Source organism: Pocillopora damicornis, chromosome 11 (assembly GCF_964200805.1).
Source record: "Pocillopora damicornis chromosome 11, jaPocDami1.2, whole genome shotgun sequence".
Lineage (NCBI taxonomy): Eukaryota > Metazoa > Cnidaria > Anthozoa > Scleractinia > Pocilloporidae > Pocillopora > Pocillopora damicornis.
In genome coordinates, this window is record NC_142680.1 from 6,866,489 (window position 1) to 6,879,061 (window position 12,573).

Below are 12,573 nucleotides of genomic sequence, written 5' to 3' on the forward strand. Positions count from 1 at the left end.
TCATAAAACTGGAACGAAAGCATCAGTGTGTGATGTTGTTCTTCACGAGAGAGTTTGCAAAACCCCAGTCTTACCAGTGTACATTGTAAACGAAGTGTTTTGAAAACGATGCGTTTTCAAAAGACTTTTGAAAGTGTTTCTGTGTCTCCCTTATCGCCAGCCTGTTACGTTGTTTTTAGAACTGATATCTGCGCAGTGAGCGCAGAGGTGTTTAATCACGCGTTTTATTTTAGAAAACGCAATGATATTGATGGACGTCACTAAAAGGAGGGTTCAAGTTATAATTTTTCTGCTGTAAAGATCATTCATACTGGCTTTAACAGGTTTTGTTTTACGCTCTCTGAGGCATACTCAAGATTTCAAACTCAGGGAATGTTACACATCAGGAGAGGCGAGCGGTCTAGAGGCGAGCGGTCTAGGAGCACTTGACCTTGAAGTGATTCTGGTTTCACTGTAATAGCGCCCTCAATATCACTGAAGCCTTGGTCTACTTTGAAGTCAAATCAAGCGGATCTTATAAAAGATTTAGCGATACTACGTGTAAAGCCATCACAGTCACCATTTTAGTCCGCCTTTTCTAAAGAAACCATGAACCTGTATTCAGTGAAAAATTCTAGTTAAAGAACGCGGACACTGGCTTTTTCTGTGCCCCAAAACATTTCTCAGGCGGTCACTTTATGCTGCTATTTTAAAATTTGTTGTATTTATAGGAAAAATGTAAATCCCTTAGACCGTGTCTACTCAATGCTCTTTCAAACTTCCTTTGCACATGATTAAGCTAAATTCGACGATGAGGAATGTCAAGCCACAAATATCAGAATGAGAAACGTCTGTACCGGCTGTCTCCGATCGCGTTCGTCAACGAGACCCCCAGTTTAACATCTAAAATTGCTGAATATGTCTCTTAAACCACAGGCAGACCACACCATGTGTTTGCGGTTAATAAGTGATGACGTGAGAGGAGCAGAATCTTTGATGGTTATAAAAAAAGCTCTGAAAATTGAATGTCTCCATAAAGTTAAATGAAATTTTAATCGACGCATTTGTGGTATTTCTTCAACTTCAAAGGCCATTTGAAGCCACTTTTTACGAAATTACCCTTGGCCGGAGATTGTTAAGAGAAGAAAGGAAGTCTCCTTTCGTGGTCTGCCTGTGCTTAAACAAGCGAAAAAGAGCACGCAAGTGAAACACGGTTTCTAGGCACTGATTACACGACAGTTAAATAATGCCACTCGGGAGTCACAAGATTGCTGATTGGAGGAACATGCTGGAACTTGAAATTAATGAGCCTTCATGAGGTGACTGAGGTTTAAAATAGCTGTTAGCCAATGCAATTTCATACATGACTCGAGGAGATTTTTTACACTGATGTGGAATGCGCTGGATAACATAATGTAAATAATCTTTTCCCAACAGTATTTTTAGAAAAAGGATTATTCGCCCGGTCTTAACACCATTTAATGCAGTTTGTCGGAATTTGCCAGTTGCCACAGCTACCGGTGAAGCTGTGAACAAATGCTCGTTGTTTACTTATCTTGAGGGGAAAATTAATTTTGGGTTTATTTGGGAGGCAGTCCCTCTGTGAGTGAAAAATTATGTAAATCCGTGACAAATCATCTTTGTTGACCACATAGATTGCAAAATAACGGAGGTGTTATTAAAAGCATTACGCAATCTGATAATGAGTTTGAGAATGCATAAGAATAATCAGACGGCTGCCAAATGGAACTTATGAAAGTTTACTTATCAAGTGACAGTTATCATACGGCCATTACTTCTGATAGTGTCTGATGTCACTTGCACAGTGGAAGCGGAACGATAGAGAGCCTGAATTGAATGAACCGTCAGCCGAGTTATACTGCGATGGTCAACACCCCAATTCTTAAAAGTGCTCCGAGAATAATGTTAGACCATGGTTTAACGGGATCTTTATCTGTACGTACTACATGAAAAACGACTAAAATACACGATTCGTTGCAATTTTTGTTTCATGTTCCGTTGCCAAAACCAATTTTTCTTCGAGAGAGACCTCATACTCTCTTGTTCGTTATCTTTCTCAAATCTGTGAAGTATTATTTCATTTCGTCTTTGAGTTATACAATATAGGCACGACTGACTTTAGGGCTTCCAACAATCATATTAAAAAATTTTTTTAAAGACATTCAGATTAGAATTACTGTCGATCTTCTTCCATTTGTTATTGAACACAAAACGTGACGTTAACTGAAAAAGGTGAATGACTAAAACAGCTTGAGATTAAGTCCAACGCTTTTTTTATTGTTACATTCCTTGCGAATTTATCTGGCTGAGCGTAAGATCAACTCAGTATCTCCTCAAAGTTGAGTTTGCATTTGCCCAATTAGATAAATCATCTCACCATCTCATAACATCTATATCTGTAATTAAAATTTTGTTCAGCGTCAATAAATTCGACAGGTAAAGGTAATTTCATCGCGTACGTCTCTGATAACATTGCTTTTACAAATGACAGTAAAATGGAAAGGTGACGTTTGAACTAAAAAAAAACGAATTAAGCCTGAGGAAATTGTGTCAAGGATAGAACTGATAACAGCAGTCATTGAAAAGGCTCCCCTACATAAGGTACTCAGCTTGTCTAAAACTGTCTCTGGCGTTAGTAGGGGAAAGAATGAATCCAACGGCCGGATTAAGTTTGGAGGAGAGAAATTCTTCCATTCCTTCAGATCAGTGCTTTGTCTTGCCAGATCCAAGCTTTAACACAGTAATGGATCGTCACACGACGAACCTTGTCACAGCCATTATAAACGGCTTATGTTCACCTTTCGCCGTTGTCGCCAATTTCCTAGTAGTGTTTGTGATCGCACGAAACGGCGGCCTTCACTCGCCGTCCAACCTTCTTTTGGCCAGCTTGGCGTCCTCTGACTTCTTGGTCGGTCTTCTGGTACAACCATGCTACATTGTGTTCCGCTTACAGGAAAACATTTTGCATTTTGTGCCCTGCCTGTTTAGAGTGATTTATTCCGAAAGCTTCTGGGTGTGTTATGGAGTGTCGTTTCTGACACTAAGCGCCATCAGTTTTGAACGCTATATTGCGCTGCGCCTACATCTTCGCTACAAAGAGCTGGTTACTACACAGCGCGTTTTAAAGCTGGTTGTCAGCCTCTGGGTTTTGGAAATTACTCTAACTTCCTTGGAATGGATCTGGAAAAGTGGGCATTTGCGGAAAATTCACGCTTTCCTCTTACTTATCTGTCTCTTGGCTACCTTTGGCACACATATCAAAATATTTTGGATTCTCCGTCGACATCAGCGTCAAATAAACAGCTTCAGTCACATGCCACCAAAGAGGAATCTTCAGCGCCAAACAAGACTCGCAGTGAATGTCTCGTACATCGTTGTAATCTACATAACCTGCAACATCCCAGTATTACTCATCATGGCGTATCTTTTCGCTGGAGGACATCTCGACAATTTTAATATTTGCAGCTGGACTGAAACTATAGCGTTTTTAAATTCGTCGATTAATCCTGTCATCTGTTGTTGGAGGAACAGAGGGATACGAAAAGCCGTCTCAGCGAAGATCGTTTGTTTGAATAAAACATTGACTAAAATGGAACTTGGCAATACATCCGTTGCAACGAAGGGCAATAAAATGAGATTGTCAGCTTATGTCATCCAGAGGAAATGAAGGTGAAGAACTCAATTAAAAAGTTGAGAGATATTACGAGTTTTGCAGGGCGTAATTACAACTTGGAATGTTTAAGTTAATTTCGATCGAGAATCGTAAAGACAGAACCAAAGTAATAAAAAAAATAGTCAGTAATTAAGTGGTAATATTTCAAGGAGCCAAAATGAATTCCGCCCTTTTGAAACCTAACGCCAAACTGCAATGTTCAATACAAATTTCTTAAGGCACTTACTAGGATGAATTTGACCAACAATCAAATATTTCTTGATTTCGCGATCATCTCATTTATTCTCGTGACCTTAATGTTTGATTAAAGGGTAATGTAGTAATGAGATATTATATGCTTGTCACTCTTAAGGATTAAACGGTTTAAGAAAGTACGAGAAACGTACTGAAGGGCGGGAAAACGCGAGTGACCAAGTCGCTTTTAAGTTCTTTACGTAATTTGTCGAAATAACAGCGTGTGTTTCCTACGTCAATCATCGAACGAAATGGCGCAAAACCTATGTAATTGGTGATTGCATTTAATATTCAGCCGAAAAAAGCTAGATATTCTTCATCTGATGTTAGATAATATCACATGAAATTTATTTTTGGCGTTTGGAATTGTGTTAATGCGCCAAAAAACTCTCATTTTCGTGTTTTATCACCTGTCACGTTTTTAATTAATTCTTAACAACACTTTCTGGAAGTACTGCATATGCTTGGTTTTCAACAATAGGCTGAATCTAAATTTCACAACTTCCTCTGTCAAGCATAAAAAACAGTATTGTATGACTAGTATTACTCTTCAGCCTTGATATAACATTATTCATCTATATATACTCGAACTCATTCACGAAGGTACAATCTTTTTTGTACAATACAGTCGAACCTCGATTATCCGAACATCGATTAACCGGACTTTTTCTCTGGTCCCGCTTTTTTCATGAATATTAATGACATAAGATATTAAAAACTTTAGGAGGTAAAAAAATTCAGAAATTATGTTAAAAGTCAGGAAAATTGCGTTTAAAACAGCGCATTACACGCTCCGCTTTCGAAAGATCGAGCGCTCGGAGACAAAAAGAGACGAAGTATTCTAATGCGTTCAGCTGAATTTTGATTTGTTCAGTATTGTTTTTGTTGCTAAGCTGAGCGTGGGTTATGTAAACACACGAGACGATCACTGCAAACGAAGTTGTTGTTCATGTGGTACACTCTTGTAAATATGTATTTCAGTTTCAAATTGCATTGTATATGTTTTGCACAATATTATGCATGGAAATAAACGAATGCGTATTTAAAGAATACAAAGTAAATGAAACAAGCAATCGAAAGAAGTAAAAATTGACTCTTAAATTAAGGCGAGAGTTTATTGCTTGACGCTATTTGGTCCATTGATCAAACTGATGACAAATGTCGAAGCCTAGGTCATTGGACAGAATTCTGACAAGTTAGAAGGGAGAAACGTTTTCATAAGGCTAAATTTAATTTGCACCTTTGAAATTGTGCGTTCAGACCAATAACTTCTCAAAATAAATACACTTCATAAACTCTAGTACGAGACGAATTGACTTCGAGTATGAAAAGAAACAAAAGAACAAATTTTATTCCCTCTTCAGTTCGAAATTTTACCGAAGAAATTTCTTTTAGTGAATGAACAAAAAAAAAAGTTTGGATGTTAACTGTATTTCAATATTCGCACTAAAATCCATACCATGGTTTTAAACACTCTCTTATTTGTTTTGTTGCTGTGCCATTTATTTCAGCTGTTCATTAAAAGAAACAAAGCTTTTCACGCATATGCTAATGCAACCTTACCATCGCGGAAAAACATATCGAAATGACGACCACTGTCAAGAAGTTAATAACCTGACTTCAAACCTTTTTGTCAGAAATTTTGGACATTGAGACAGCATCTCAATTTTACGAAAAGCATGCTGGTTTGTCAGTGTGGTATGGAAATTACCATGTCGTTCTAACTTCGAAGCTTAGATACTGACGCGGATGATCCACAAATGGGGTTGAATCAGTCGGAGGAGTGTTTCTTTCTTGTGGATCCAGAGTTCCATAATGTTCAATACCGCTATTCCACCAACTTTGCAACGAGTATCATCAGCGGCATATTTTCTCCCGTTGCTGTCACCGCAAATTTCGTCGTTCTTTATGTAATTTTCCGCACTGCATGGCTTCGAGATCCTTCCAACCTACTCTTGGCCTGCTTGGCCGCCTGTGATATGCTGATCGGTGTTATTGTCCAGCCCAGCTATGTCTCATTCCGGCTGAGTGAAAACAGAGACCATTTCGTGCCATGCTTTGTAAGAATAATCTACTCGACGTCATTTTATATCTGTTACGGAGTGTCTTTTCTGACGCTTAATTCAATAAGCTGCGAACGCTACATCGCCTTGACAATTCATCTTCGCTACAAAGCCATCGTTACCAAACGTCGCCTACTACTAGTCGCCGCTGTAATATGGGTCTTAAACGCCTCACTGACTTGCCTACAATTTGCTGGCATCAACGACATCGTGAGAACAATTCATTTAACAATCTGGTTTGTATGCTTGTTCACTTCAGGTCTACTGCAGTTTAAAATCGTCGGGATCGTTCGTAAGCATCACGATCAAATCCGACGACAAGAACACCAGTTTAACTTGAATGCGAATAGTTACCGACGCCAGTTAAAACTTACTACCAGTATAGCTTATATCGTAGGGATTTATATTTTTCTTAACCTTCCAGTTCTTGTAGTAACGACCTACCACCAAATAGTGAGAGAAAATTTGAGTACCCTGAATTATTACAGCTGGGCAGAGACGGTTGCTCTTTTGAATTCGTCTCTAAATCCTTTTATTTGTTGCTGGCGGAGTCGAAATATAAGGAAGGCAATTTTTAAACTCGTGGCAACATGGATAACATGTAAAACTTCCAGCAAGGGAGGAGATGAAGATGTTGTCCATAACGGTGTAAAAAATTCATGAAAGTATGAATTTGGTTGTCATCTGAATATGAAGCCACTTCGACTTTAAGAGATCAAATGTGAATTGGGAAAATAAACTGCAAAAAATTCATAGCGACATCTTGAATTGTTTTTATTCATACAAAAAGACAAAAAGTTCAAAAAGGAACCTCTAAAATGGTAAAATATTGCAAAGTGTTAACCGTTTATGTACAAAGGACATTCTTTTAAAACAAACAACTCTACTTGTTTAGATTAATATGTTTACTTACACTGACCGGTGTATTTGTTTATGGAATTGTATTTAGGAATAAATTTTGTTTGAATTTTATCTCTAGGTTTTTGTTGAACTGAGTGATTCAAGATCTCAAAATGTCCCATATTTCAACATGATTCGCAGGTCTCTAGAGACAACGGAGCAAAAATCTGGCCATAGAAAGTTTTCCTTCGCCGACGTAATACGGAACATGAGAAAAAAATTTTCAGAGGATATGACATGGTCAATCAGAGCCATTTATCTCATTTTCCATGAATAATTTAAAAGCTTTCAATTTTCTTTTTCGAATTTATCTTATGCAAATATTTCGATCCTTTTGCTAAATAATGGACTACATTTGGCTCCTTTATGCTCGATGCTTTGTTGGGATATTTATCGGAAATCAATGCATAATTTTATGGCTACCATGCATTGGTAAGTTTCTAGATGAATTCGGACCCAAAAACAGAGCCAAAGTCTTTGTCATGTCTGTAATTTGGGATGTAGTGTCTATAAAAAAACTTGAAGATGATTATTTAGGGAACTTTTCGTCTCCATTATCGGACAAATCGTTATTCGAGACGATTATGACTACCGATGGTTCTTGGCAACGTCTGAATCTTACTAGAGAAACGTCTTTGTCTGATAATGTAGTGTTGGACAAATATCTGGGAATTTTTCTCTCCTCTCGACAGGTGCAAAGTTCCCTGATCCCCTTGCGAATTAGCTTCACTCTCCAAAGGCATATTACTGGGTTAACAGAGGAGTTAAAAAACGCAGCTGTCTCGGCCCAACTGTACAAATCGTAGGTATTTATATCAATGTGAACAATTTGATGGACGGTAGTGATGAGAAGGACTGGAAGATTGAATGCCAAATAAACTGTAACAATGCATGCGATGTTTGCTGCAAACTTTACTTGCATGTGAGTGTGATTCGGAAGATAAATTTGAGGATAAGATGATTGAAGTCTCTTGATTTGCTGCTGATGGTAGCGAATGATTGGGAGGATTCTCAACTGGCTTACAACCGCAGCTATTAATAAAAGCAACCATGAGCCAAGATGAATGCCTCTGGCCACCTCGGTATGGGCCCACTGCAGAAGTGTCAGTAAGATGTTCGCCAACCAAATGAGAATTATAAGCTTAAAGATTCTTGACAAACGTATTAGATGCGAGTACTTTAGCGGAAATAGCAGTGCAAGGAGTCTTTCCCAGCTAATGACACATAAAGTAACAAGAGAAACGCCATAGCACACGAAAAACCCGGTGGAGTAGAACAACCGTAAAGCGCATGGGACAAACCTGTGCTGGTTCTCTATTAATCTGAAGGCAACGTAACTTGGCTGAACAAGCAAACCAACGAGAAAATCGGAAGCAGCTAAACATCCTAGCAACACGTTCAAGGGTGTCCGAAGAGATATCTTTCTGCTGATAACCAGGATGATGAGAAAGTTTGCCGCTACACCGAACGGCGACAACACTGCATTTATAACACCTGTTACAAGATTAGTAGTAAAGCGTTCTGCTGCTTTGCCGAATTCTGGATCAGGCAAAATCAACACGCAAAAGTCCTTCCCAAGAGGACGGAAATCCGAAGAAACCGTTGTTGACGAGGCGTTCGTGATGTTGGCCATGTTTTTCTCAGGGACTGGTCATCAAGCGCTTTTAAAAAAAATGTTAAAACAGCTGATTTAGACCAACTTCAAGAAGACTTGCCATCTTTTCTTTTGATGTATTCATCTACTTCTTACCCAAGGTGTTCAATAGCACTTAGGTAAACATGTCATCGGCGTAGTTAACGAATACTTTGCGGGTGAAAATGACCTGCCGTGCTACTGGTTATCAAATGCAAGACTTCTTTTCTATGGGTGATTTAAAATGTTAAAATTTAATGAAAATTTCATCGTGAATATTTTTTTAAAAACTGTCGTGGTGTAATAATAAATAAAAGAACCATTATTTATAGTCAAGCCCAAAATACGTGGGTAGTTTGTTTGGTTGGGATCAAAAGAGTTTTTTAGTTGAACTTGACAGGCATTGCTAAAAATATTGACAAGCGAGAGAAATTTTGATTATGGAAGGCCTTGAGAATAATAAATTACATATAATATTCTACACGAATCACAAAATTGACATCCCGGAAAAAAAGAATGGAAAACAAAATCATTCTGTTAAAAAAAAAAAAAAAAAAAAAAAAAAAAAAAAAAAAAAAAAAAAAAAAAAGCAAAAGAAGCAAGAAATAACTTTGAGGAATTATCCTCTCTATTTCTCAAAGTCGTGAAATCTCTCGACCAGTTCTAATGCATGTTTTATTAACACTGCAAATAATAAATATTTTCCATAATTGAGTGGGTTGCTCGAAGTTGGCAAAACATCGATACTCAAAGCAGATCAACATTTGCGAAGGTTCAATATCGTTTAGTATCGTATCTACTTTAGTAAATGGCATCAATTTGGGCTAAACATGACTCTTAACGGAAAAATGAAAATCTAAGCTGGACAGACGGCGAGAAAAATCCCGTGTAAGCTTACAAAAATGTTTAACCAAGATCATGAATAACTCCTACATGTGAAATACTTGTAAAGAGCTAAAAAACCAAAGAAGAATTTCTATCTTAAGCGCGTTACAAAATTATTATTTTCGTAGTTACAAAATTCAATACGGAGAAGATTTTTGAGCATTGGTTTATCTTTGAAAAACTCTCATTTTGAAAAAATTTGTCTATCATCTTCTAGATGTCTTAGTTCCCAGCACTTGCCACTTTAATTTACTGCGTGAATAACCTGTGTTAACTAACTAAACATGTCTAGAGCCGTTCTATTTAAATCTGAAGTAAATTATTATGAATAGAAAGGAGTTCCTGCAAAACTTTCTAGTCAACCTTGTGCTTCTCCTCAGGCTTTGCAAAAATAAAACGTAATTTTGCGTAAGTATCCAAGGAAGTCCATTTGTTGAATTTTTATCCAAAGTTTACGTATAATTTATATCGCTATTGTGCGTGTTGTTGTAGGATTGGCCACCTTCGCTTTCCCAAGCCCAAATTATTTTAAAGTTGCAATTATTCAGTGATTTAAAATGAGTGGTGTACAATTTTAGATAAACTCCCAGTATACCAGATTTTACCAAAAGATTGAACAAATATAAAATTTAGAACTTAATTTTTTTAAAAATTACTTTAAAAACCCTAGATCGAGGAAAAGGACGCAAAATATATTTTTATATCTTACGTGTTTACCGAACCCACTAATGCATCGTCATCGTAAGCTATTGACAGCAATTACTGCGTTGGCTGTGAGTTGTGGCCCACCGATTGCCAAATTTAAGATCGAATTAAGAAGTTACCAAATCCATTAGGATTTTCAGTCTTATTTTTAACCTCGCTGTTCTTTACTCTTTATAGGGAAGTACTCCTAATGAGTGAAATCTACCTTTCTGGGCATTTGTAAAAACTTTCAACAGATTGGCTAAATTTTAACCTGGTATGAAATTATCCAATTGATTTCTCTTCTGTTAGACGCACAATGACAGGTGATGGACGCTTTTCCTAGTAATTCTTGCCAGTACTTTCCTTTCATTTGAAATTTGCATTAAAAAAAACTTATGTGCTAGTTTTGAGCCGTGGAGCGGTGAAAGCTCGTAGGCGCCTCACTTCCATCGACTGCAAAAAAACAAAAGGATAGCTCTCGACACGCGAACACAGTCGACGGGGAGCTATATCTGTTGTTAAATACAATACCGATTGGAGAAATCATCACTGAATAAGTCAAAATCGTTAAAAACACCTGATAATTCCAACCTGCAACCGGAAGAGACTTCCTTGAATTGCATTGTTTTACCTAAGGAGAGGCAAACAAAACCGTGTGACATGGAATTCTCCGCAGCAGAACAAAATCTCACAACCGTTCCTCCTTCGATTGGCTCAACCAAAGAAAGTGGTTGCTTTCATCTTCCAGATCCAAAGTTTGACGAGTTCTACCATCGTAGAACAGATAACCTAGTGACAGCTGCAATGAACGCGATTTTATCGCCGTTTGCTGTGGCAGCTAATTTCCTGATGGTTTTCATTATCTGCAAAACGTCTTCTCTCCATTCACCATCGAACTTGCTGCTAGCCTGCCTTTCCATATCAGACATTTTTGTTGGCCTCGTTCTGCAACCCAGTTATGTTGCGTATAGACTGCTAGAAAACCAGCATGGATTTGTCCCTTGTTCCGTCAGGATGTTATACTCAACAGGATTCTACGTGTGTTATGGTGTGTCGCTTATGACGTTATGCACCATTGGGTGCGAAAGATTACTTGCTCTGCTCTACCATCTCCGATACCCTCAAATCGTCAGCCAGGATCGTGTAATGAAGGTAGTTTCATTATTATGGTTTGTTAATATATCCTTAACTTTTCTGCAATGGGCTTATAACTATACTTTTCGAACAATTCATCTTGGATTGTGGGTTGCATCCCTTCTCATCGCGGTTGCCACCCAATGTAGAATTATTCCTATAATAAGGTATCACCAGAGGCAAATTCGAAATTTAAACCAGACGCATTGGCGCGGTCACCAAATGCAAATCAAGCTCGCGATAAACGTTGCATCCATATTAGCGGTATACTTTGTGCTCAACCTGCCAGTGCTTGTCATTACCAGATCTCACCAAGTAGCATCTAAACAGATTACTAGCTACAACCTATACAGTTGGGCTGAGACGGTAGCGTTCATAAATTCATCTGTCAATCCGCTGGTTTGCCTGTGGAGAGTGAAGTCCATTCGAAATGAGATAACAGGTTTAAGAATTTGGAAGAGGTTGCAGCTGGCAAGACATAGATTCAAAAAAGACAAGACGCCTGGGGTGATACCTCTAGATAAGAACCTTGTCTTGGTCAGATTTCGACAAATTACGGCCCCTTAATCTTTAAGCACCAACTTCAGTCCACATGACTACATAGCAATATGCCGATATGAACTTAACCCTTTATACCCTGTTATCTGAATACAAATTCTCCATACTGTTCCATAAACATTTCCTATGGAGCTGAAAAGGAGAATTTGTTACAAAATCAGCACCTTTTTTAGTTAGTGGTAATTTCTATCATTCTCGTGACCTTAACGTTTGATTCCTGGGTGATATTGTAAAGAAAATTAGATGCTAGTCACCCATGGAGGTCAAAGGGATAACGAGGAAATCGTAGACAATATTTTAAAGGGAAGTTTCATGATATTGTCCCACGAATAGAAAATTCCAAGTTTGAGCACCTGATACCGGGCCTTTGCTGACATCCTTAGAATTTCCGGACTCTTTACCTTACCCAAAGCACTCCGCATAAAAGCTGTCAATAAATGCTGTCAATCCCTCCTAAGAGTTTTCTGTTGCTAGACTCAGTTTTAATGTAAAAGCTATTTGTGTTTGGCCTAACAATGAAGTTGTATGTAAGTTCTGTTTACGTTTTATTTCTCTGATACGATAGCAGACTAAAACTAAAATTATCGAACTAAGAGTGTTTATTTATAATTATTGAATCAAGAAGAAAAAAGCAATTTTGGTTTTTCTTGTTTTTTTAAAATTGGGAGTTTAGAATTTAGTAGTGTTAAACTTGTATCTACACTATAGCCTTTTAAAACATTAGATATTTAACTTTATCCACTCAGACGTGTTCGCATGCGAGCAGATATGGAACAAAGAAAAGACCTTTCCGTTTTTAGCTGCGT

General features: G+C 37.9%; 4 protein-coding genes across 4 annotated transcripts; 3 read left to right on the plus strand and 1 right to left on the minus strand.

Annotated features, from left to right (window-relative positions):
- Positions 1 to 2,262: 2,262 nt before the first annotated feature.
- On the plus strand, positions 2,263 to 4,952 carry LOC149037240 (adenosine receptor A3-like). The gene has a single exon (XM_089186248.1). It carries the CDS (start codon positions 2,648 to 2,650, stop codon positions 3,665 to 3,667), a length of 1,020 nt encoding a protein of 339 aa, XP_089042374.1. The 5' UTR covers positions 2,263 to 2,647; the 3' UTR covers positions 3,668 to 4,952.
- A 715-nt stretch (positions 4,953 to 5,667) lies between these two features.
- On the plus strand, positions 5,668 to 7,767 carry LOC113677019 (adenosine receptor A2b-like). The gene has a single exon (XM_027193768.2). It carries the CDS (start codon positions 5,668 to 5,670, stop codon positions 6,631 to 6,633), a length of 966 nt encoding a protein of 321 aa, XP_027049569.2. The 3' UTR covers positions 6,634 to 7,767.
- On the minus strand, positions 6,778 to 8,503 carry LOC113677010 (melanocyte-stimulating hormone receptor-like). The gene has a single exon (XM_027193758.2). The coding sequence runs from the start codon at positions 8,501 to 8,503 to the stop codon at positions 7,400 to 7,402; it is 1,104 nt and encodes a 367-aa protein (XP_027049559.2). The 3' UTR covers positions 6,778 to 7,399.
- A 708-nt stretch (positions 8,504 to 9,211) lies between these two features.
- LOC113677195 (melanocyte-stimulating hormone receptor-like) lies at positions 9,212 to 12,353 on the plus strand. The gene has a single exon (XM_027193963.2). It carries the CDS (start codon positions 10,736 to 10,738, stop codon positions 11,774 to 11,776), a length of 1,041 nt encoding a protein of 346 aa, XP_027049764.2. The 5' UTR covers positions 9,212 to 10,735; the 3' UTR covers positions 11,777 to 12,353.
- Positions 12,354 to 12,573: the final 220 nt, after the last annotated feature.